Here is a 23,995-nt window from a genome sequence, read left to right as displayed (position 1 = left end):
AGCCCTGGTGTCCACACTGCCCACATAGAACCTGACCAGCACCCAGATTACACACATAGGACCTGCCATCTTTGTCCCCAAACAGCCTAGCATGAGTCAACTCTGTCCCCAAACAGCCCGGCTCACTCCCTTCTGCCCTATCTACCTCCTTCTCACTCTCTTCTGCCCTATCTATCCCCTTCTCACTCCCTTCTGCCCTATCTATCCCCTTCTCACTCCCTTCTGCCCTATCTACCCCCTTCTCACTCCCTTCTGCCCTGTCTACCCCTTCTCACTCCCTTCTGCCCTATCTACCCCTTCTCACTCCCTTCTCCCTATCTACCCCTATCCCCCGTCTCACTCCCTTCTCCCTATCTACCCCCTCGTAACTATCTACCCTCTCCCCCCTTTGAAGTCCACTTACCTTTCAGGAGTCCTGCAGTGGGAGTGTGAGGCCTCTGTCTCTCTGCTCTGCCACTGTGCATGCTGCTTCACTGCTGAGCGCTGGAGTATGACATAATATTCTGGCACTCAGCATGAAATGCTGGCACCGCGACCGAGCTAGAGGCCTTGCGGAGAAGAGTGAGGGGCACCTCCAAACATGGAAAAGGGGAATCTCACATATGGCAAAAATGGTGATATAGCTCCAGGACTTAAGGTATCAAAACCCCTTGGGACAGAAGGGGTAACCACTTACAAATTGTGTTTATCTATGTACTTATATTTAGTAAAGCCATTGTTTGTCCTTTTATCTCTTTTTTCCTGAGTTTCTCCATCCTCAGAGCAGCACTGGGTATATAAAGGATTCTGTCAAACCAATATTATTTTTCATTATTTAAAATATCAGATGTATATTGACCTTAATACACAAAATATGAACCAAATTATTAAAAGCTCCACTGACCCCCACCACTGTTTCTTATTCAGATTTAAAGAATAAGTCTTTCGGCTCTCAAGGCATCTCTGTATAAAAAAAAGAAAAGAAAGGAAAATTACCAGAATTTGTGAAATGTCTGTTTTGTCACTTTATTGGCAAGAGGCTTGACAAATATGTCTTTATGCATAAACTGAATTTGAATTAGAAACAGCAAGGAAAAAGAAGTTCACTAACACATTGGTAAGGTATTTTTAGCCTAATAAAAAGTAGATGAAAGGAAAAGGATGCGTTTTGAAAAATGTCTATTTAAATGTCAGACATGGTAGTCATCATTTGAACTTACAATCAAGAAAAATCTATCCATACCAAAAGGATACAATATGTCAGTTAGTCACTCAGTCTAAGAAAATAAGAAAACTAAAGTCATCGTAAAGGGCAAGTTGACCAGAAAATTATAAGGGCACCAGGTGGGAAAAGAGCTGTAAACAGAAATTGAGAACTTATGAGTCATATTGCAAGGCCACTGGGTTAATTGGAAAAAAGTGACCCCTTAAATTCACTCTTATTAGAGGTCAGATTTGGCTTTTCTAATTAAATCCTTCTGTGCAATCTGCTTGTTTGTTCATAGAAGAATTTGCAGCTAATTTTATATTTTTAACTATGTAAATTTAAATATGTAAATGCATATATCTATCTATCTATCTATATATATATATATATATACGATTAATACCAACTGGTGAAGATTAGTAGATGTTTTTTAAAAGTAAGCCTGTACATATGAAAATCATATAAATTTCAAATAAGGATCTAGCCAACATTAATTATATGCAAATATTTGCATGTGCTGTAAATAAAAAAAAAACTACAATTGTCAATACGCGCTTGTCTGAAAATTAAAATCAGACATGCAAAGTTTTAAAAGTTCTGGAAGCGTTCTAGGTGGATGCCACTAGGGACACAACTGTAGGTCATGATTTCATTCCTAACTTATTTCATAACAGCATAGACACACATAAAAAAATCTGTATTTTTAAAACTATGTGTTTTGGGATCCACATATGACTGTCCCTTTTGGCACTGTGCTTACTTTTGCCAGCCCTGCCTTTTCATACACCCCAGTATTTTGTGAAGTATGCACTCCACCGCACTGAGTTTGGGAAAGAAGTACAATATTCTATCATTAAATAGGAATATATATCTGACAATGCAAGGGCTAGACCCAGATAGTATTAAATGGGTTGGGAGGAGAATTGAGCAGGGAGCAGTGCATGGTTAAACACAGCTCCCCGGTCCCAGAGAAAGAGGATAGTGACACGGTATGATAATAGAAATTCCCACTTGGCTAATACTACTATAAATAAATACAGTTGAGACTTATGCCCACCAGGGTAAAGTAGTATGGAAGTTTGAAATGTGTGTCTTTTTCCTAGCAACTGAGACTACAGTCAAATTAGCAGGACCTACGTTAGAAGTCTCAACTGTAAAAGCCTTGACAAATAATATCTCTATAGGCAACATACCCAATTTCTACACTTTTTCTGAATGTGTTTGTTTATTTTCCTGTAGCGTTCAAAAAGCTAAAGGTGTAATTTTGACAAAAAATAAATATATTTTTTTGATGCAACTATACAAGCATTTTTACCAAAAGAAGACAAATGATGCAAGAAGTTGACTGCTGTAGACTATTCTTAGTTTTGCTAGATTGTGATTTTTCTCTGCAAATATTATGACATATTAAACCATCCAGAAATGATTGCAAAACTATGTGCATGTCCTACACATGGAAATGTTTATTACTTTCATCTATGTTGCCAAAATGGCTGGAGTCAATTACTCTATATATTTTCTGCTTGGCATTTACCATTATATTTATTCAAGTGTCAACACTTTCTTTTCTGCTTGCATCAGAAACCAATAGGTTATACAACATGTATTATGTATCGAGAAATACGATGACCTGACTATAAAATATGTTGAACATTGTCAGTCAAAAAGTTTATATTTTACTAAGAAGCCCGGATACTTTAGTAAGCAGAGATGGGACTGCTGGCCTGTAAACACGGTTTAAGTTGTTTGCGATGTTGGGTATACATTGTATCAATGTTGAGGTATTTTGGGGCACATGGGTGGGACTTTTCTTGCCAAACTTTGCCTGCTGCAGCTCTCCTCCAGCTCCTTGTGGTCCCCTCTTGTTGGGAGCCATGTCCTGGTATAGGCTGATGACACATGTGTACGGAGGCCAAAAACGATTCAGTCAATTCGCCTGCCTATTCGGATTGGATGGAAATTGGGGCCATTTTTAGTTCAGGAACAAAATGTGTTGCCTGGTGCCCACATTAACTTTCACTCACTTTCTCATACTCTCACTCTCTCACACTCTGATTCTTGTTCACTCTCTCATATTCTCTACATTTTCCCTACTGTCTCTGCCAACAACTTCAGCTTCTGCCGACCACTTCCACTTGTGTCAACCACTTCCACGTCCCCAACTTTTTGTTCTGCATCTTCTATAGCCTCTCTTTCATCCTCTCTCTTTTACCTTTATCTTCTGTCTTTGTTCTCATCTCTGCAGACCTAGCGCAAGCATCCGCCGAAGTTGAGGCCCTTCTGTGACATGCTCTTGTACGATCAAACAGTTATGAAAGTGATAGTAAAGCATTTGTTTGGAATCAAAGTACTGTTTTTCTTTTATGATATTAAGTTCAAACTGAGAGTCTTCATTCATGAACCTAAAAAGCATTATCATGTAATACTAGAAGATACTGTATCAGAGCAGGTAACAACATTTTTCAAATACAACTGTAATCTTCCCACTGACAAGTATGAACCCTTATGTACCGAGAATAAATATATTCCCTCCATGGCAGAATTGTGTGTAATTATTGAGGTATAATAACTTAAAACTAGTAAGGCTAATCAGGAATGCACATTCAATTACATTGGTTTTTTGTATCAGCACTACATTTGTTACCAATTCATATTTGTCATAGCTGGCATACTCATAGTGATATAAATGAATATGTTTTATATGTACCCCCCCCCCCGAATTCTTTCTCCATCCTCTAGTTCATACAGTACCTGAAGAAGAGGGCCTACTTCTTTAGCTTTTAGCTAAAATCAAGTGTAATAATTGTGATAAAGTTGGTGCTCTGGCTTTTGAAAGTTCTTTCATAATTATGTATTATGAGGTCTGTATGTCTGTGGAACAAACTAAAAAGACGACAGACACAAATCGTTCACAAAACATGGTAAAACCAAAAACATAACACTTCACAAACCAAACTTTTTTCCAGTAATTTACGCCATTTCCATGAACATTATTTAATGGTGTCCAATGACTGTACAAACTTTTACTTTTTTGTAGCTTGAATCATAAGGAAAACAAGTTGATAAACATTCTGCCCCGTTCCTTTGTTACACATTGTACACCCACTATTTCAACCACACAACTTTGTTTTTTCTTGATTTAAAAGTCTGAAGGCCAAATGTGAGCAGTGTATTCAAAGTACACACTTTCTGTGTCTCCAAAAGTAAACTGTAATGAAACTTGTCAATAGTATAAAACAATAGCTCGCCCCAAATTTAACATAATAGAAAGTAAAAGTACAACCAAAACAATGCGTCTCTGTACTAAAGCATTTTCTTCTTAAGATTTGGCTTATATTTTAAGTAGGTACGGCATTCTTCCACTAATCATGTCTGTTCCTAAAATAAAGAGCGTCTTCTATAGAGAAAGATTTGCGTGCATAAAGGTCCTCACTGTATTATCCTAATAAGGACATTTACATCAGTTCCATGGCATCGCCATCAATGTCTTCTGCCAGATGAAAAGAAAGAAGATACCACTTAATTACACGAAAGCCTGCCAAGGAAAACTATTTCCTTACCAATTTTCCAAATAATAAAATAGTCATTCATTTTCTATACAGCATATACAACACCAGATCCCTTGTCAGTTTAGCTTATGTGATTAGCATTGTAGTGTAGATTATCTAGACAAAGTACTTTTTTTTCACATTTTCTGTCAGTTTCGTACGTACATACTATGTTCCTGATATTTACTGATTTAAAAGTAAACATTTTAAGAATTCATACCTTTAAATCCCTGAACTCATATTTTAAACAATATATTCATAGAAGGCACCCTGTGCCAAGATCACTGTGCCAGCTAATAAACCTAAAAGGTTATTAAGAATCATTCATCAGAGAAGAATAACATACCTGCTTATTTTTATACTGCATTCTTTCTCCAAAATTCGTCTTATTTAATTCAATCACTTTCTATTCAGATCTGTTTTTTAAACTTAAAGATTTTTATATATATACATATTTAATATTAAGGACAAGGCAATTATGGACTCTCACCTATAGAGGGTGCTCTTCACCTTCTTTTGAGTTAAGACACACCGTTTGAATAGTAGCTTTTTCATGGGATATGACCACATGAAAATAATGTACCTTGCAGTAATTGGTTCTCCAGTTTCTTTTTTTTCCCCAATTAAACACAATTATTCACGAGGTAGTTAAAAAAACAGTCTCTGCCTGAAAGCCAAACATGTGTCATATTTGAAGGACACCAGGGAATTAATTAAGGAAATTGCTTAATGAATGACAATTTGATAGAGTTTACTAATATGCCAGATCACATCACTGGACCCACAAAGGATTTTGCATTCATTTTGAATGTCGTAGAACTACAGATGTGCCTTGAAAATAGCATCACATCATTTTCTATTGTGTTAATGTTTGTATGAATCATTCCTATTGTTAACTAACTGCCCTGTGAAGTGTCCTATAAACAGAAAATTCTTAATTTTAAATTAAAAAAATATGATTGTGAAGGAATCCTCTACACGTTATTACATTGTAACATTTATTATCGCTCCAATTTGGTAAATATTTTACAAAGTTTTTTTGTGGTAAAAAAAAAATGTTTGTGGTAAAAATACATTTCATCTGTATCTCTGTGGATGGCATGCTGAAAAAACAAAACTGTTTAGGTACTCGGCATCCATTTACCAATCCCATGAAAATGTCAAAACAGACAATATTGTCCAAGTAGTAAGGTGCTTGAAGGGAAAACAAACTGCAATAACCTTGTGACTCCTCACAGGAATGAAACCTCTACCACTTTTTGTCTCATATATATATACACATATACACATTTTTTGATACTGATGTTACACATACATACTATACACAATAGAGAATGGAATAGTTATACATTCTACACATTGCAGGGTAAAACTAGTCAGCAACAGGTGGCATACCCGGGCCTAGGCCAACTGGGCCTAAGACAGCAGGTCTATGGGTGTGGCAGTTCCTCTGCCGCATAAGAGGGAGACAGTTGCATTATTGCACGATTAGGATGCCTGTCCGGCCAATGCTCAATGGGCCAGTTAAAAGTTAGATCTCTTGTGATATTATGCTAATCAATATGTTCACTTCTATAAAGATCATGTGTTTGTGATCTTATCATATGTCAAATCTTTATGTGTACGATGTCCGATATTACAATCTGAATCACGTAGTTTGCAACAGAAGCCTTGAACTAGTCATGTTCATTTGAAAAACGTTTTCTGTTGATTGGACCTTTACATTGGTTGAAAAACACCACATTCAAAACTGTACACCAGAATATTTTTTGATACATAACCCCCAGTGACTGCATATTGTCTTTTTAACACCTTGTATATATATATATATATATATATATATATATATATATATATATATACACACACATTTGTCACCCAATGCATTGTATTAATAATTTATTATTTTTCAACCAGTAGTACATATGTTGCTAGTTGGTAGATACTGACAGAATAGATCCTCTGTAAATGCAGACAATTACTTTTGTTTTCAGGTATCTTTAATTGACATGTAATTAATCAATTAACTTCTCAGTGTATAACAATAAAACGTGTTCGCTTAATTACATACTAAATAAGGAAACCCTGTAGTTTTCAGAGGAGCAGAAACTTGTGCGACTGGTTGTACAGCCTAATATATTCCACGTAAATCCTTCACTGTCACTGGTTTGGCCCATTGATTGGTGCAGAAAAAGAACTTTCCAAAATAATTTGTCAATGCTATAAGTAATTATGAGTTTGAATAAAACCAGAGAGCTCTACAGGCAAATGGGAACAAGCATCCAAATATTTTGAGTCTTCCGCAAACCTATTTTTAAATCTCACGTGATCCACATCTTCAAAAAGATGTGTTATTTCAAACAATTGACTTACAGATCCCTAGATCCATAGACCTAGACAGAAAGGGAATTTCTTGATGTTACTGAGAACTTGTTATCTAGTAAAGTGAAATACTTTTGGATGGTTTAGAAGAATGATGTCTTAAGGTCTTACCAAGCCTTTTACCATGTGACTACAATTCGAAGATAATGATTTATATGTTGGTTCGTTCCTGATTGTGTTAAGGAACATTGTGTCAATTACATCACTGATGCCCCATGATCTCTGAGGCTGAAGACGGTGATGTCCATCAACTGCTACTATAGCAAAAGCTATTGGTCATCTACATGATGTGACCCTGATGAAAATCAGCACTGTGGGTATGGGTATGAGCCTGTAATCTTGTAGGGGGATTAAAGGATTAACCATAATGTTGATGAAAAGAAAAAGCATCTATATCCATAAAGGAAGGATTTGAGGGAAGTAGAGTTAAAAGGTTGATTGATGACATTTCCTTGCTTATGGTATGGGACTTAGATTTAGAATGACATATTAGGAAAAGACAAGCATTATATCAGGTATCAATTACTATCATCCAAGCAAACCTCTAAAATCATGTCCTGCTATCACTAATAACCCATCTTTATTATTATTAATAACATGAAGAAAAAAATATAGAAAAATAGGTATTGACTTACCTTTGCACTTATTATTTATCAACTTTTTTTGACTATGAATTGTTTAGTAGAGCTTTTTTAAACCACTAATAATTTTGTTGTCATCTTCAATTTCACAAATATCTAATCTCATCCTTTAAGCCATGTGTTATCCAAGTTTAGGGCTTAGCTTTCTGAAGGTACGTGTCTATGATAAGACCGGTGGAATTCATTTAAAGATAATTTTGCCTATGCCTGTCTATGTTATGACCATGGTATGATCCATGTTTCTTGAAGCTAAAAAAACTAGATTCAACAAAGCAATATGTGGCACATACAAGATTTTTGGGGGCAAAGATGGCATGAACAAGGAGCTTCAGGGGAAAAGATAGCACTTACAACTTTTTGGGAACAAAGGGGGCACTGTGGGACATGGTGCTTGTGAAGTCAGGGGCCCCTGGGGCAATATTACAGAGAAATAAAGGATGGGAATAGATGATGATAAGGATGATTCTAACACCACGCACATTTAAATGTACAGGCATTCACACACGCACACTCTAACACCATATACATATACGTGCATACATATACGTAAATATCTATAACTATATACTTACATACACACACACAGCCACTCTAACAATATACATTTATACATTTACACATTTATACATACACACATTCACTCTCTCTGATAATCCATGCAATTCACACACACCCCTCCCTCAGCTTACCTCTCACATTTTCAGCTCAATTTTTTTAAGAGAGCTAATTTCATACTCAAGATGTTTTTTGCATTATACGCACTATACTGGTGCTATTTCAGTTAGCCCCTGCCCATTACATGATGCCAGAACCCTACATATGCAGTGTGCCCAAACATGGCGCCATGATATATGTGGCTGGAATTCAATTATTTCCAGGGCTTTTTTTAATTCCCAGTCCGGCGCTGAACATGTGTTGCCTATAATTTACAGCCAGTTCTATTGTTTACCAGTGTTTATAACCTGTAGTAAGACAAGCCCTATGCAATATGATTATTAAGGGGGAAAATTAAGTACAAATAACAGCCATGTAAAATGACTTTATCAGGTCAACTTTTGTCATGTTATGGTGTAATTCTTGTATATCCTCCTTAGCAAGCTAACAAGGACTTAGTGAGGCTTATTAGAAATTAACTGGAGTTTACCAGATGCCCAGTGAGATACTGTAAAAATAAATAAACTGTGTATGTGGAAATTATTTTTATTAGTTGCTACTAATGTCCTCCTCCTTCACCTGTCACCAACTGTAAAATTAGGATCCTCAAACCTGTTCGTCACAATGGCACTGGTTTTCCAAAACCATGGAAGCAGCAATACTTAACTGTAAGGGAAATAAAATGACTGAATAAATACTGTGTGAATACTGAACAACAGGCACACCCTTTATTAGAGCACAAAATGCCTTTGTATTCATACACTGCCTGCAGGAGTGTGTATATCAGCTGCAGAAGTTTAATATATTAGCTGTGATACTGTGCAAAAAAGTTTAATTCTGCTTTTTGTAAAGTACAACTCTTCGATTATTTTGCCAAACAGGAATATAATGACCAACAAACATATATTAAGCTACAGAAATGCAAGTAAAAATTCACAACCAAAAGCTCTGTCTTGATATACACATTTTCTGCCAATAATATAATATCTCTTTGCAAGGCACTGGATTATGAAAGAAATATCATTGTACTCTATGCACTTCTTCAAACTTTCACACTTATACTCTTTCATTTGAATCATATCCACTCTATAGCCTTGTTTTAGGAAAAGGCAATCAAAATATTTCGCAAGGAAAAATTTCTATTTTTCCTGAAAATTTTAGACAATCTGGACAATTGTAATTCTTTTTCTTAGAATTAAGTGTGTCAGGGGGTTAATCAATCAACACAGATCAGCAGGTCTGGGAGGGGAAACTTTGGAGGCTGGACTCAAAAATCCAGGAGTTAAGGGAGAGAAGTTTTTTTTTTCTCATCATCTGGTCAGCTAAGTGACTTACAGCTACACCTTCCTTGTGAAGGGAAGGCATATTTAGCCTAATGCCTGCAGCCACAAAGGCTTGAAGCAGCTTTTCTCTTAATTCTCTCTGGGAAGAAGCAATCATCAGATGACAGATCTCTTAAAGGAAGGGGAAAAAAAAATCAACAACGTTAGTAAGAGATAGCCAGCATCAGATAAGAGAGCAGCCAGGGTAGAGGGGAGGGAGACAGAAACACTGAGATCTGAGTCCCAATTCCAACACTGCAGAGCACTACATCTGTCAGATCAGCAAGTGTGAAAGACTTGCAAAGAAAAAAAGGGGGGCAACCTGAATATATTAGGGAAGTAAACTGACACTGCTTTATTTCATGAAACTGAACAGACTCTTCTAAAAAAGTGACAGCAGGAAGAGGTTTGTTGGGAGACTAGCAATAGCCCCCACACGAATCCAGCATATGATTGAGGAAGAAGGATCTGAGCACACAACCAGCTAAAAGAGCAAAGGGGGCTAGGAGAAGTGGGAATAGGCGACCAGACACTGCATAGGGGGACTCACATATATAGCGCCTGCTTGGATTTTCAGGATGCTGTATAGCGCAAATCTACATCTTCTTCTGCCAATCCTCTTTTTGGGGCCAGCCATCCATGCACAGAAGTTTTCAGCTCTAACGGTAAGATGGAATTTTCCTTTTGTAACTTTGATTGATCTCTTTTTTTTTTGTTTTGTTTTCATTTAACTTTTTTTTTTATTTTGTTTCTACTTTACATTGTATCCAATGCTAAACTAGGGAGATACAAGGGGGTCAGTAGCCTTCAGCAGCAATCTGCCCTCCCCCCACATCTTTTGTGAAGCTGAACCATTCTGCGCTGCTCAGATTTCAGCAAAGATCTTCCAAGTCACACTAAATTTATAAGAACACTTGTTATGTGGGTTAAGTACAGGTCTAAACATACCTGTTAGACCAGACTCTTTTTTTTTTTGCCGTTCTAACTTGTAAAATCGAGACAATTCCAGTGAATTCAAAAATATATATATATGAAAAAAGTGGTTTTCATTTTTTGAGATTTTTTGAAAGAAGAAAGAAAATTATTTTGAGTTCATGAGAGTTTTTTAACTGTTACATTGTTTCCATCAATATTGTTGTGACAGCATTTCTGCACTGATACAATGTAGGTATTTTGTTGCATTTTAGTAATGGATAGGGTAACCCTCCTGGCTAGTTCCAGAAAAAAATGCACACATTAATTGTCAAAAATGAAACAAGACATGGAGAGTAGGGGGACAACTTCTATAACTCAAATGTTGGAGTAGGGAAAATAATTTTACATGCTGTCTTGTTGGTATTTGCCTCAGATGAGGCAAATTGAATTAGACCCTGAATTTTATATTTCCATTGTTTTTGTTTTTGGCAACTGATGTTTCATTTTGTTGGAAAAGACAAACTAGCTGAAAATCTGCATCACACACAAGAGTTGCTTTGGCAGTTTTTTTATTAGGTTGGGGAATGAATGGATCATTGGTTAATTCCACTGTTTTGTATATAGATAAGATTTTTAAAAAAATCATAATTTCTCCACACCATCACTCCTTGATTCTGGGATTCTGCCCTGTTATTTGCTTTTGGCATTTCTTTACTTTTTTATGTATTTAAAGCCTTAAACTAGGAGTAGAACTAAGCAACAGCAGCCCTCCAGATGTTTTTGGAATGTAACTCCCTTCACCCTCAGGCAATTAGAGACTAGTGGAGGGTGATTCAGAGGGTGGCTAAAGGTGATATCTAGGAACCAGCTATAGCCCAATACTGTCTTAAGATGTGCAATCAACTGATAGGCTGTGACAGTTAACCCATTCATCCTGAAGAATGCTCTCTGTATGTTGGACAGTCTTATATTTACCACAAAATTGTCAAATATTGCTCAGTTTCTGAAAATAGAATCGCATTTCTGTTTTCCAAGTGGTTGTACAGCAAGAGTGGTGAACTTTATGTTGGACAGTGGTTTATGCTGAAGAAGCAGCTACCCCCCCCCATGACCTAGGCTACCCTTTTAACGGTCATGTAAAGCACAAGAAAAAGGTTTTATTATGTTAATATGACAAAATATGGAAAATAATTTACTCACTGAACAGATTATTTTTTTCTTAATAATAATTACCACATTAATTCAGTAACTTGTATTAGTGGGTCCTTTATTCATAGCCAAGTACTTTATTGTTATTGATTTTTTTTACCAATATAGTAAAACAAATTATTAATTGTTTCAATGTCCAGAAGAAAAAATATATTTTGTTAGCTCTTTACTGCATATTTTTGCCATTCAACTCATTGTAGTTGGATGTAATAAGTATGGATGCCAATTTTACTGGTAGACCGGAGCTAGAATAATCTTTCGCAATCAATAAAATAGCCATTGTTTTTTAACCTTACATGGTGGTAACCCATTGCCTTTATATTATTATTCTAGGGCAAACAGGCTATGTGGCGCAATCAGCTATAAAACGGCATTGGCTGCTTTTGCTACTTCTTCATGTCTGAACTTTTATACAAAGTCCTTCTTAATGTATGAGCTATTGTGTTGATTTGTTGCAATGTTCTATTAGTTTTTAACAACTAATTACGACTTCTAGTTCTGTGTATATCATTTCAGGAAGGAAATATATCTTAAATGATGTACACAGTGTGCATTCCAAATCATTAGCTGCATATCCTTAACTGAAGACTGAAGCAATCCATGATGTATTTTGGATGCACTGTATGTTGGCAGACAGATAAAGCCTGGGAATTTATATAAACCTTAGATAAAATCGATGCATTTGCCAGAAATATGTCTAACACAACATGTAGGTTAAATGATGTTTTCCCTGCTTAACATTTTTTTTAAACTCTCTTTCACTCCTGCTTAGAATTTTGCAATTTGCCAATTTTATTGATGTCTCCAGAAGACGTATATAAGATATTTGTTCATAACTACTTTATAAATCACAATAGACTTTGTGATCAAAACTTAATTATATCAGAATTGGAACATTGAATGTAGCTTCTCTCTAAAAACAAATGGTGGAAATTAGCACTGTTTCCCTTATTGGCCCTTTGGGTTATCTTTAAGTAAGACCTTCAGCCCCTGGATTCCTGGTTTTATCCATACATTGCACTAGCTCGTGCACACATAAAAAAGGTTTACTTACCTTCATTTTTCTTACCATCCAAGCAGGCACATTGAATTCTGTCATGTGGTGACCATTTTGCCTATGAGGTGATGGAAAACAGATAGAAGGTCAACCTTTTGCAAATGATAACCTTTAACCTATACATTTGCTAGGAAATGAATTCAAAACAACATATGACTGAATTACCTATTGGTTTATAAAGATCCATTATGAGTATACAGCGCTTGAGAAAGTAATTAGTGATGCTATTACTTTGCGAATCATAACAAAAGGTAAGACACGACCCATTAAAACAGTTTAGGGTGAATAATTAGATAAAACTTTAATCTCTGACAGGATAATGGCACCTGGGGACTGTCTTGGGTGCTGTTTGCTTAATGTTGCGGTGAAAAAAAGCTTTTACTTTGAACTTCTTGTTTTATTGTGCACATTAGCACAAGAGATTTTACCAGTTGTTTGGGAAGGGATATTTATACCAATTCAAAACAAGTCATTTTGATCTTTAATCTGATATACAGATAAAGTGTGTTTTTAATATTATTATTTAAATCCGTGAAAGCCAAAGAATTTACTCAGTGTACCAATCCAGAATGTACTGTATTTAGGAAAGTGTACTTAATAAGCAACAATTATCAATTTCAGCTCCAACTACAGGTTATTTTGTCTTTCCAAGTGTTATTTATGGGCTTGATTATATACCTTTACTTATCTTGCCAACAGGACTTGTAGATAGCATTTCAATTGCCAAGTGATAGGCTTTTGTAGGTAGTGGGAATCATGGACTGTTTGGGACAATACTCTGATCTCCCCTGACCAGCCCAAGTTGCCTCCTCGAGACACCGTGGAGATAAGCACAAGGTGGTATTTTTACACTTGAAATGTTGAGGGACATGAAACTGAGCCTCTAGTTCAAGCCAAATTAAGAGGCCCTTTCATATAGTGGCCGAAAACCTGGTAGAAAAGCTGAGTGACCATTTTTCATTAATGCCTGATGTACAATCACCCACTGGGCCTGGAGTACTGAAAGAATCCAAAAATCTTCAAATCAGATCAGCCTGGCAGAGTTGTGGGCAACTTGTCCCCCTTTCAAAGATGTGAGCGATAAAGTAGCACAAATGCATAAGGGGAATTCTGGAGAATTCATTCCATGCATTTTCAGGAAATCAAAAAAGTCAATTTAAAGGGGGCACACATATATTATATGCATTAGTGTATATTTTGGCTGGAGTGTACCTTTAAAGGAACCATGATAAGACACTGCCAGAGAACATACATGTTACTGAATGACAGGTAATGGTAAAGCAAACCGTTTGCTGCACTGAACCTTGAAAAAATGGCATTGCTGCCTCTTTAAGAGAACTCATTATGTGAACTCAAATTCTTATCTGTTCAGCTGTTGCTCTGAAATGACGATTAGCATAAAAGGATAGCACAGTTATGGATGATATTGTATCTTTGCTTATGGTTTTCACAATAAAACTGTATGCCATTTACAATCTGCAGCTCTGTCCACCTCAGTTTGCATTTACAATGGTGCCGTTAACATAGAAAGATATAATTTGCCATCAGATAAGAACCATTTGGTCCATGTAGCATGCCTCTTTTTCTTGATGTAGACACTCAGACCTTGTATCTATCTACCATCTTCTCTTTAAATCTTCCTCACATTACAGCTAAACCTCTGACCCTCTAGTCTTAGATTATGACCTCTGGTTGTAACCTTTTCCTCCTTAGAAATAAACTTCCCTCCTGTATGTTGTTAAGTCCCTTTAAGTATTCAAATATGTACCAATTAATTCCACACCTGGCACTTAAAGACCCAGCGTTTTCCTTCACCTTATGATTTAATAAAAAACAGTATGCTGGAGTACGTTTGACAGAGGAGGGCTGGTGGTGTGGGCCGTGGGGCAAGTTACCCAATTTAAAGATCTTATAAGTATTTTGTATCTTCTTTACTTGCAATTTCACATATCGCCACCAGGGTATGTAAAAGAAAAAAAAGATTTTAGGTAACATTTACATCATGAATGGGTTTGCTTTTACAAAGTTTCCAGGCAGTCCTTTTTGGTAAAAAAAAATGGGGTTTGAACTGAAGTATAATTTGGGGCGTTTGGTTGAATTAGTATTTAACATTGTGGTTACAGTCTGTGAATAAAAGCAATATAATTAACACACACAGATATATGAAATTGCTGTGTTCAGAAAACCAGCATCTAGAGTGTTGGAAAAATGAATTACAATCAATAAAAAATATTCTAAAAGAGTTTTGTTAGTGCGTTGTATCTAAATTGCACACTGCTCACGCTCACAAATAGTTAATGTGGTAATGCTGAATTTAAAATAAAGGAGGAGCTAATAAAACTTGGTCCTCTGCCATTGCGCTGGGATGGGGATAATATTAAACCACATAATTGTTATTCTAGGCACATTGCCTATAAAAGATTTTAAAAAATGAAGCAAATATAGTTTAATTCGGAGTTTCAATAGTTGTAATTTTTTTTAATCTTTTTTAAAGTCTCTCATTTTGTGTTTAGTATTATTTCACATATATTAAAACCTTTGACTAATGTTATCCATAAAATAAAGTATTTTCTTTCTTCCCTTTGTTAGCTGTAAGGGACCCTTTTCAGTCTTTTGCTAAATGCTTCACAGTTTTAATATGCACGGCAGTAATATTTCTAAGTGCTTATATTATTGTAACAAAGAAAAAAAAACCCAGCGAAGGGATAGTGAATTTTGAAATCCAGCGGTCATATTTATTTCACTAGTCAACAACTAAACTTTATAGCTAATAACACCCTTAGTTTGGATTTAGTCTTGCAGTATATGCTAAACTATAATTGGTACAATGTGTGCGTATAAAAGCTTCGCAATATAATTTTAAAGGGGAACCATCACAGATTAACCCCTTAAGGACAATGGGTGGTCTTAAAACCCATTGAAAACAATGCATTTTGAGCCCGTACGGGCTTTGTCATTAAGGGGTTAAAAAAAAAAAATTCTGATGTAACATAGTTCAGATGTTGAGTTTTGTGGGATCCATCAATCATCCGTCCGCAGTATCTAACTATCATATTGTGGTAAATTTTGGAACTGCATTGTTACATTACACACATTTGATCTATCTTCTTGATAGATGCATTATACTGTAGGACTGCCTTTAAATTACCTTTATATGGTAGATTGCAAGACAGCTTAATGATACTATATTCCTTTTAGCACAATTCTGTCATTTGTGTAGAATAAATATCATCTCTTCTACTCAATAAATCTGTGCGTTTTTTTGTTTTTTTTTTTTTAACTTCAACTGTTAAAGAAGAAGCTTTTTTTGTTCATACCTGACATTCTTCTAAAGGGGTGCGGTGCTTCTGTTTTGCTTCTTCGGCAGCACATTTCTCGTGTCGGAAACATACTGCTAATTACAAAATCTCTTGCTTAGTGGAAACAATCAGTTCACCACAAATATCTCCCATTTGCTTTCTGGCCACATAAAAGTGAGCTGGAAAGTGAAATCAGCATGGCATACGCAAGCAGTAATCTGTTCTTTTTTTTCTAAGCGTCTTTAGGTTGTAAAGATTTGGAAAACGACATTTTAAAAGTAAATGTCGTCTACTGAGCGTAAAAGAAACAAAGTTAAATAGATACACAAAGAATTTTGTGTATGCAGATTAATAATCACATTTGTCGATGAACATTATTATTATTGTTATTACAATATTGTTGTTAAAACATAGTTAAATGGTGTCTATATAGATTTTAGTTTCAACACCAAATTGATTAAAAGTAAATGTGTACACTTTTAGCATTGTGTTATGATTAAAAATTAATTTAGAATGTCCTACATTGTGGTTCAAGTAATAATTGTATGTCTCTGTTTCACAGTTGTCTGGGTAGTAGTCTAGACCAAGGCAGGGTGGCAAACATGCCTAAAAATAAAAGTAAAAATAAAAATACTCAGCCTTTGCCCAAATGTTCCATGTAAAAGTTACTGTATAGTATATATATTCATTTTAATTCAGTTAATTTTGTATATTTTTATTGTATTTCTTTATTTTTGTAAGCTTTTAAGGATGTTTGTCTTTAAATGTCATAATAAAATCAATGTGTTTTGTAGTCACACACTCCTTATGTGAATTTGGGGCTTATCATTTATGTGGATAGTAGAATATGTGGGTCTGGATAGTGAGGACAGAATACTGCATCAGTTCTTCAAGACATTATTTAGTTCAATGAGTCAAAACCCTCCCCAGGCTGTTGCCAGTAAAATACAGTATCCAGGTATATGCGGCAATGGTAAAATGAATATCTATTTGTCAATGTAGTAATATGCAGTCCTAAAGTTAAGCAATATCACAAAGAAGAGCAAAATAAATTTGACCCAAACTGGAATAGAGCAGATTTGAAGAAAACCCTGATGTTTACATTATTGTAAATGTAAATTATTGTAATGTTTACATTGTTGTAACTTGATGGGAGATCACTGTGACCAACTCATACCCAACAAACGCAATGGATGCCTAGAAAAGAGGGTGGAGTAAAATCAGTGGAGTAAAGGGATTTGGCGGACTACTGATGTCACGCCTGGATACACAGCGCTTTAGCACAGTGGATTACCACTAAATGCAGCTATTTTTAACTCTGTTTAATTTGGTTGAGATTAAACTATATAGATATATGATGATCTTTCACTAACTGAATATTTCCTGTAAGTGAGCATTGTTCCAGTACCTGAGTTTTAGTGTACAATTACTCATCGATGTAACAGAACTCTTTAAGATTTCACCAGTTCCCTATCAAAATCTGAAATTACTATTCCATTAGCCCACCTCTGGTTTTCTAGTTTTTCTTGCCACCCGGACCCGATCAACTAATCCCCATCCAAGCAATCCTCTCCTGTTGTTTTGCTTCCCCCTCAACCACCAACTTGATTGTAGGCTTGCAAGAGCAGGGCCTTCTTCTCCTTCTGTACCAGTTGTTATTGTGTGTGAATTTAAATTATCCCACTGATTGTAACAGCGCTACCGAATCTGCTGGCGCTTTATAAATAAATATAATGTAATGTTTAACTGCTGAATTGGGAGCTTGTATTGTCGGTGAGTATACCAGGGTAATATAATATTTCTACAACTCACAGTCTTTCTATAGCAGTTCTATAGCCAATAGCTAATTAACCTTTTAATGCTTACATCTTATAGCATAGTTGTTGCATCTCCCTCCCTATTGCCTGGGCAGAATATTATAACTGCTGGTATCTTAGAACCCCATCCTCTTCCAATGTCAACTACGGAAAAAACATAGTTTTTAATTTTATTGCTAAAAATTCAGCTTGTCATAAACGTTTGGAAATTTCCAGAAGTACATTTTACTTATTATTCTCATTCACCCAAGACCTGTCCAGCTATGCATCCTTTCTTTGGAATGTCTTCTATAATTCAAGAAACACTTGTCGGGTTGTAAAGTCTTTAAGAACTCCATAAAAATAAACTTCTAACAGGAAACTTTCCAAAATCAACTCTAATATTCCTAGCCTCAAGAATTAGTACTAAACAGTAGCATTCTTTTATGAGCAACAACCTATTTTTACCTTAATAGTGAGCTGACTAATTATATATATATATATATATATATATATATATATATATATATATATCAGAAGTAACATGGTAGAGGAGATGTGTTAGCGAGAAGTACAATAAAAAATATAGCTAATACTGTTTTTTATGTAAATAGAGCACAAAAAAAGCAATACTTGGCACATCTGCTGTAACAATGACAGTTATCCACATTTTAATCAACAGGCAGGATCTCATCTTAAACCAAGGAATTTCCTTGAGGTCATTGGTGCTAATGGATTGTACTGCACCTACTATGTGTTGGCATCTTCTGTAGCTATTAAGTTTGAACAGCAAATAGCCTGGAGGTTTACAAGAAAAGACTACACCTAATTTCCTAAATGCATCTAGTAGTTAATTGCCAGATTGCCTAGCTAAGGTAATCTTTCTTTAGTTTGTCAGTTCTCGCATGCTAGTCTCACGTAATAAATAATCCTCTTTTTCACTATAGTATATGGTGAAAATGTGAAAACCACATTTCTAATTGAAAAGATGTATTTTAATTTGCTATTTACTTTTTAGCTTTTATTCCAAATGCTGCGTGAGTATCTTACTAAATCAATACAAAAAGGGAGAGCTGCCTTGACTTTTTGTTATTTGAGTAATTTGGAAGTACAACAAATTAATAATTAAAATAAATTTCATTTATTGAGACAAATTCACACACGCGGCAAATGAAAAATGTTAAAGAGCTATCGTCTTCTGCCTTACTTCTTGATTTTATTTTTCTAATAGACATACAGTACCGGGGAACTTCCTCAGTCAAGGGCGGATGCAGAGCCTGACCTCGGGAGGGGAACTCACACTAACACACACCCAGACACTTGCACTAATGCACACCACCACTAGAAACTCAGCACTAACGCACACATTGAGAAACCCGGCACTGACAAACACACCCAGATACTCAAAGTAACACAACCAGTTACACACATACTAATATACCCAAAGACACTTGTTCACACACTAACATACCCAGACACACTCACATACCAACATCACCAAAGACATATTTTCACATACTAAAATACCCCCTACACACATACTCACAAACATACCCAGACACACACATACTCACAAATATACCCAGACAAAGACACATGTTCACTCACAAACATAACCACACACACACATACTAACATACTCAGACCAAGATGTACACACACACTAACATACCTAGACACTCCCACTAACATACTATGACAAAGACACATGGTCACACACTAACATACCTAGACACTCCCACTAACATACTATGACAAAGACACATGGTCACACACTAACATTGTAAATTATACACTACGTGACCTCTCATGAGATCACAACACACATTTCTTAAAATCTAGCAATGATTTATTTGCTGGACAACAATTAATGACAAATTGAGGAGCAGAAATGTTATTGTGAACCAAACACTATTTGCAGGTGGCTCATTGAGGAAGCACTAGCACAGTCAGAGTACATGTAACAATAACAGAAAGCAATGATCAAGGAAAGCTGGAGCTCTGGTATCAAGGGTGACTCCAATTACTGAGCAGTCTCCCTGCGAATGCCAAGAGTTAATATAAGCCTGCATCATTCCTCAGTTGGAACTGGTTTCAGATGAGGTGAGAGGAATAGCCACATAAGTAACAGGCTGCCACGAAAAGCCCTAGAGTTCAAACCAACAGACAAGCGTACTAGTGGCTACAGCTGGAAGAACACTACCTCCCAGTCACGAGGTCACAAGCGATGAAAATGGTTAACTTTATATCTGGCTTTTGCAATCCAATCTATCCCACCTCCAGTGTTATTCTACATATCCAAAATACTAGTGTTATAAGAGCCAGGAACATTCATTTGAATAACTATCTTTAATATTTCATTCTAAGATGCATTTTTGGCCATATGTTGAAGCATTTGGCTCACTTTTGTCCTGTTTCCTTTTTGGTTATTTATCATAACTCTTATTCTATCTCAGAACGTTATCCTTGGATACATTTAGTTTTGTCTTTAGCTTATCTCACAATATATATGCGCAATATATCAATAGTGTATTATGATCAGGTGATAACAGAAGGGAACATGTAAGGAAATTACACCTTGACAGCTATTTCACATCACACTTTAAGCATTTTGTTTTACAGTCATGTATACATTTAAAACCTTATCTTGATGATGGATGTGTCTTGGTTTTTGACAAGTTAGATGTATTTAACCTAGTTGTCTCAGATTAGAAATTGATAGGTTTGAATTAGATATCTAGCTACACATGTAGAAGGTGTTGCTTTGCACCTGACCATGTGAAACGATTAATGGTAGCTTATAAAAAGCTGCATTGCATGAGTCAACAAAGATGTCACAATTATAAGAAAAAGAACAAATGCCTGATATTAATATTTACTCCAAAAATTTCATCTGATTATGACTAAAGCTGAAATCTTGGGTAGTCCCATTGATCTTGACAAATTCAGTTAAACACTCCTGTTCTGACTGTTTCCTCTTGATAGGGCAGTGGTTCCATACAAATGTAAAAGGCTGTAATTCTAACTGTAATAAAAATTTAGTTTTCTATATTGTTATTATGGGGCATTATATTCCAATGTATATTGCAGTCTACACTTAAAATACTTCCAAAGAGTAGTTGCAAAAATGATTGAATCTGAAATCACCTTGCAAGCATATCCAGGAGAAACAGAGTACAGTAGAGACAAAAATCAATTGGTATAATTTGTTCTATATCACATTTCCCTTCAATATGGTGTTCAGATTTGGTAAAAATACTAGATGTTCAGACAATAATGGCTTTATGATTTGGGGGGCATCCGGCAAAAGGGATCAGTTTATTACATCAAATCCGATACATTTGCCCACTGGGCCTGTCCCCCAAGGGTGAAATAGGTTACAGGGGCACTTTCCATGCAATGAGGAAAGAAAGAAGGGAAACCCTCTAAGCTCTCCATTCTCTTGAAACATATGTGACATCTCAGATTTTATCAACATCTCAGACATCATTCAAAAATTATTTACCTAAATCACATTTAAGGCATAAGGATTTTTATATCCCCAATCCTTAAACTACTAGCTATCTTGAATTTATTGGAATATGAAAAATGTGGAATAAAGGGCTTTGATGATAAATCTCGGTTCTTGCTAGATGACCAGATACATTTGTCTCTTGAACACCTAAGCACCCCATAGTGGGGGGTAATGAAGGAGAGAACATCATAATCTAGGGACCCATAATATGTTTAATATGTGACCGTTATTTACATATCTGACATTTTTTACAGCGTTAGATTTTTACATGTCCATGACATCTCAAAAGATACCTTATTTTCTTATTTAACATCTGTACGATCAACAATAGCGTATTATAACCTTACATGTTTTATGGATCTTGACATTAAATTGGTTGCATTGTGCTGTTTGAATGTACATTGATAATTATATCTAGAAATCCATAGTTAAACGTGTGATGGACAAGTTAAACAAACGTCTCCGCCAACTTAACAACTATGACTTGTTTGATTGGACAAGTTAAACAAATGTATCCTCAAGTGCAACAGCCACAAATAGTGGTGGCCCGTAACCATTTTTTGTTAATGATAAATTTAGTCATATAAACCACAGCCATCTGTGTTTCAAAAACTGGTGCATAGTTAAAAATGCAAATGCTTTAACCATATGAAAGAGGAAACAGGGAAACAAAGAATGCATTGTCACTAAAATGTGACAGCTATTAAAATGGTGTCAACCATAAACTATGGTTTATTCTCTAGGGCAAAAGGGGTAACTAGAGAACTATAGAAAACAAGAGACTGGAGTGCTGGCCGAAAAACCTTGCTTTGTTGACAAATCCTTGCAATTGGGGTTAGAATTCACTTTCACAGATACTTGATGACATGCAGGATGTATTCCTTGGAAAATACCCTTGAGCATATTCATTTAAAAGCCAAAGCAGGTGTGCTTTTTAGCGAGTTCCTGACAGTATTTCACATGTTTTTATAAATGATTTATATTTTTTATCAGCCTAAAATGTCTAACTTAAGGTAAAACAATTTGCAAAACAAATTTACTACATACCTACATACTAACAACCCCCAAGTCCCTCATTCTTTTACTTTCTTACTTTTATGTAGTGAAAGCTGTGAAGCCATTTTGGTTTAAGGTCCATTGTGTTTAAAATGGACTTGGATAACTGGACCCCTTTTTTTTAATTGAAACACAACACTTACTATAATATCTGAAAGAACTGGGAGTATGGCTTCATTCAGTTAGACTTAAGTGGACAAGGAATTGGAAGGAATTGGGTGGAACCTGGATGGGGTTTAGGCAAAACCAAAAGATGCTTCCCTTTCCAGAGATTGAAGAAACTGATCCAGAGTCCCATGGAAGCGGTGCTACACCCGGTGACTCAGGTCAAACCTGGCTAGTTCCCAGGCATATACATCAATGTGCACCAGCTGAAGTATTAGCATTAATTTCAAGCACTACTTTTTCTCCATGCTGCGCATCTCTGCTCCTTCTCTTGTTTTTCCATCTTCTGTTTTTTCCACTTCTCTGTGGACATGGCCTCCTTGTGGACTTTCTTCAAATAGACGGAGCCTCCAGGCACACTCTCTCCCCAATTGATGGAACGGGGAGAGGATGTTGCCATGCAAAAGAAAAGACAGCAACAGGGGCACGGAAGCAATTGGTGGAGAAGGTAGGGAGACATTCAGAGAGAGCATGAGAGAGAGAATGAGGTGTGAGAGAATGTGAGTGACATTGTAAAAGTTCATGAGAGAATGAATGAAGATGAGTGACAAATTTTGTTTCCAAATTTAAAAAGACCTCGAAGTTTAGTCCAAACTGAAAGGGCAGGTAACAAAGCATACTGCAAATCCATATTGATTGATTTGTGGGTCATGTTAACTCAATTTAATGTCATATTTCCAACTAAGCGCCAATACTGGTAGGTTTCCAGTGCAAGGCAGTCTCATGGTAACCAAAGGCGCTGTCCCAGTTCACAGGAACACTGCCTAAAACTCTTCCTCTCACTTCCTTCCTGAGTCAGGGAGAGAGTAAATTTGTTTGTTTGAGTGGTGGGTGAGACGGCGGTAAGGTTTATGGATTAAAAATATGTAAATATCTCCCAAGTTTTCAATCATTTTAAAATCACATAGCACGAATAAACTTTTTATATGAAGTTTGTCCAGCCTTGGACAGTAATGGGTTAACACGTGAAGGTAAAACTCAAAATGTACTGTTATTTAGTAGTAGAGCCTTGTTTTGCTATTAAAAAGGGCAGCTAAACACCCCACTGGGTTTACAACATTAATCAACTCTTTTTAACTATATGCACTATGTATTTCCATATATTACATATGTATGATTATTGATTACTAAAGTAAAATAAAACATGAATTGTGATGTTCAAATCTTATCTCTGTATTGTTTCTATAAAATGCATTTGGGAACTAAATAGATGTGTTTTTATACATAATTATATCATAACTACATAGTCTT

General features: G+C 35.9%; 1 protein-coding gene across 3 annotated transcripts in view; it reads left to right on the top strand.

Annotated features, from left to right (window-relative positions):
• Nucleotides 1–9,733: 9,733 nt before the first annotated feature.
• SMOC2 (SPARC related modular calcium binding 2) overlaps nt 9,734–23,995 on the top strand; it is an 87,324-nt gene continuing 73,062 nt past the window's right edge. For all 3 annotated transcript variants that reach the window (XM_053459557.1, XM_053459556.1, XM_053459558.1), the window contains exon 1: nt 9,734–10,398. In XM_053459557.1, coding sequence (XP_053315532.1) covers nt 10,312–10,398 — 87 coding nt within the window. In that variant the 5' untranslated portion in view covers nt 9,734–10,311. The remainder of the gene's footprint in view (nt 10,399–23,995) is intronic.

This window comes from Spea bombifrons, chromosome 3, assembly GCF_027358695.1.
Source record: "Spea bombifrons isolate aSpeBom1 chromosome 3, aSpeBom1.2.pri, whole genome shotgun sequence".
Lineage (NCBI taxonomy): Eukaryota > Metazoa > Chordata > Amphibia > Anura > Pelobatidae > Spea > Spea bombifrons.
The sequence above is the reverse complement of the archived record's forward strand: the minus strand, read 5'-3'. Positions and strand labels throughout refer to the sequence as shown.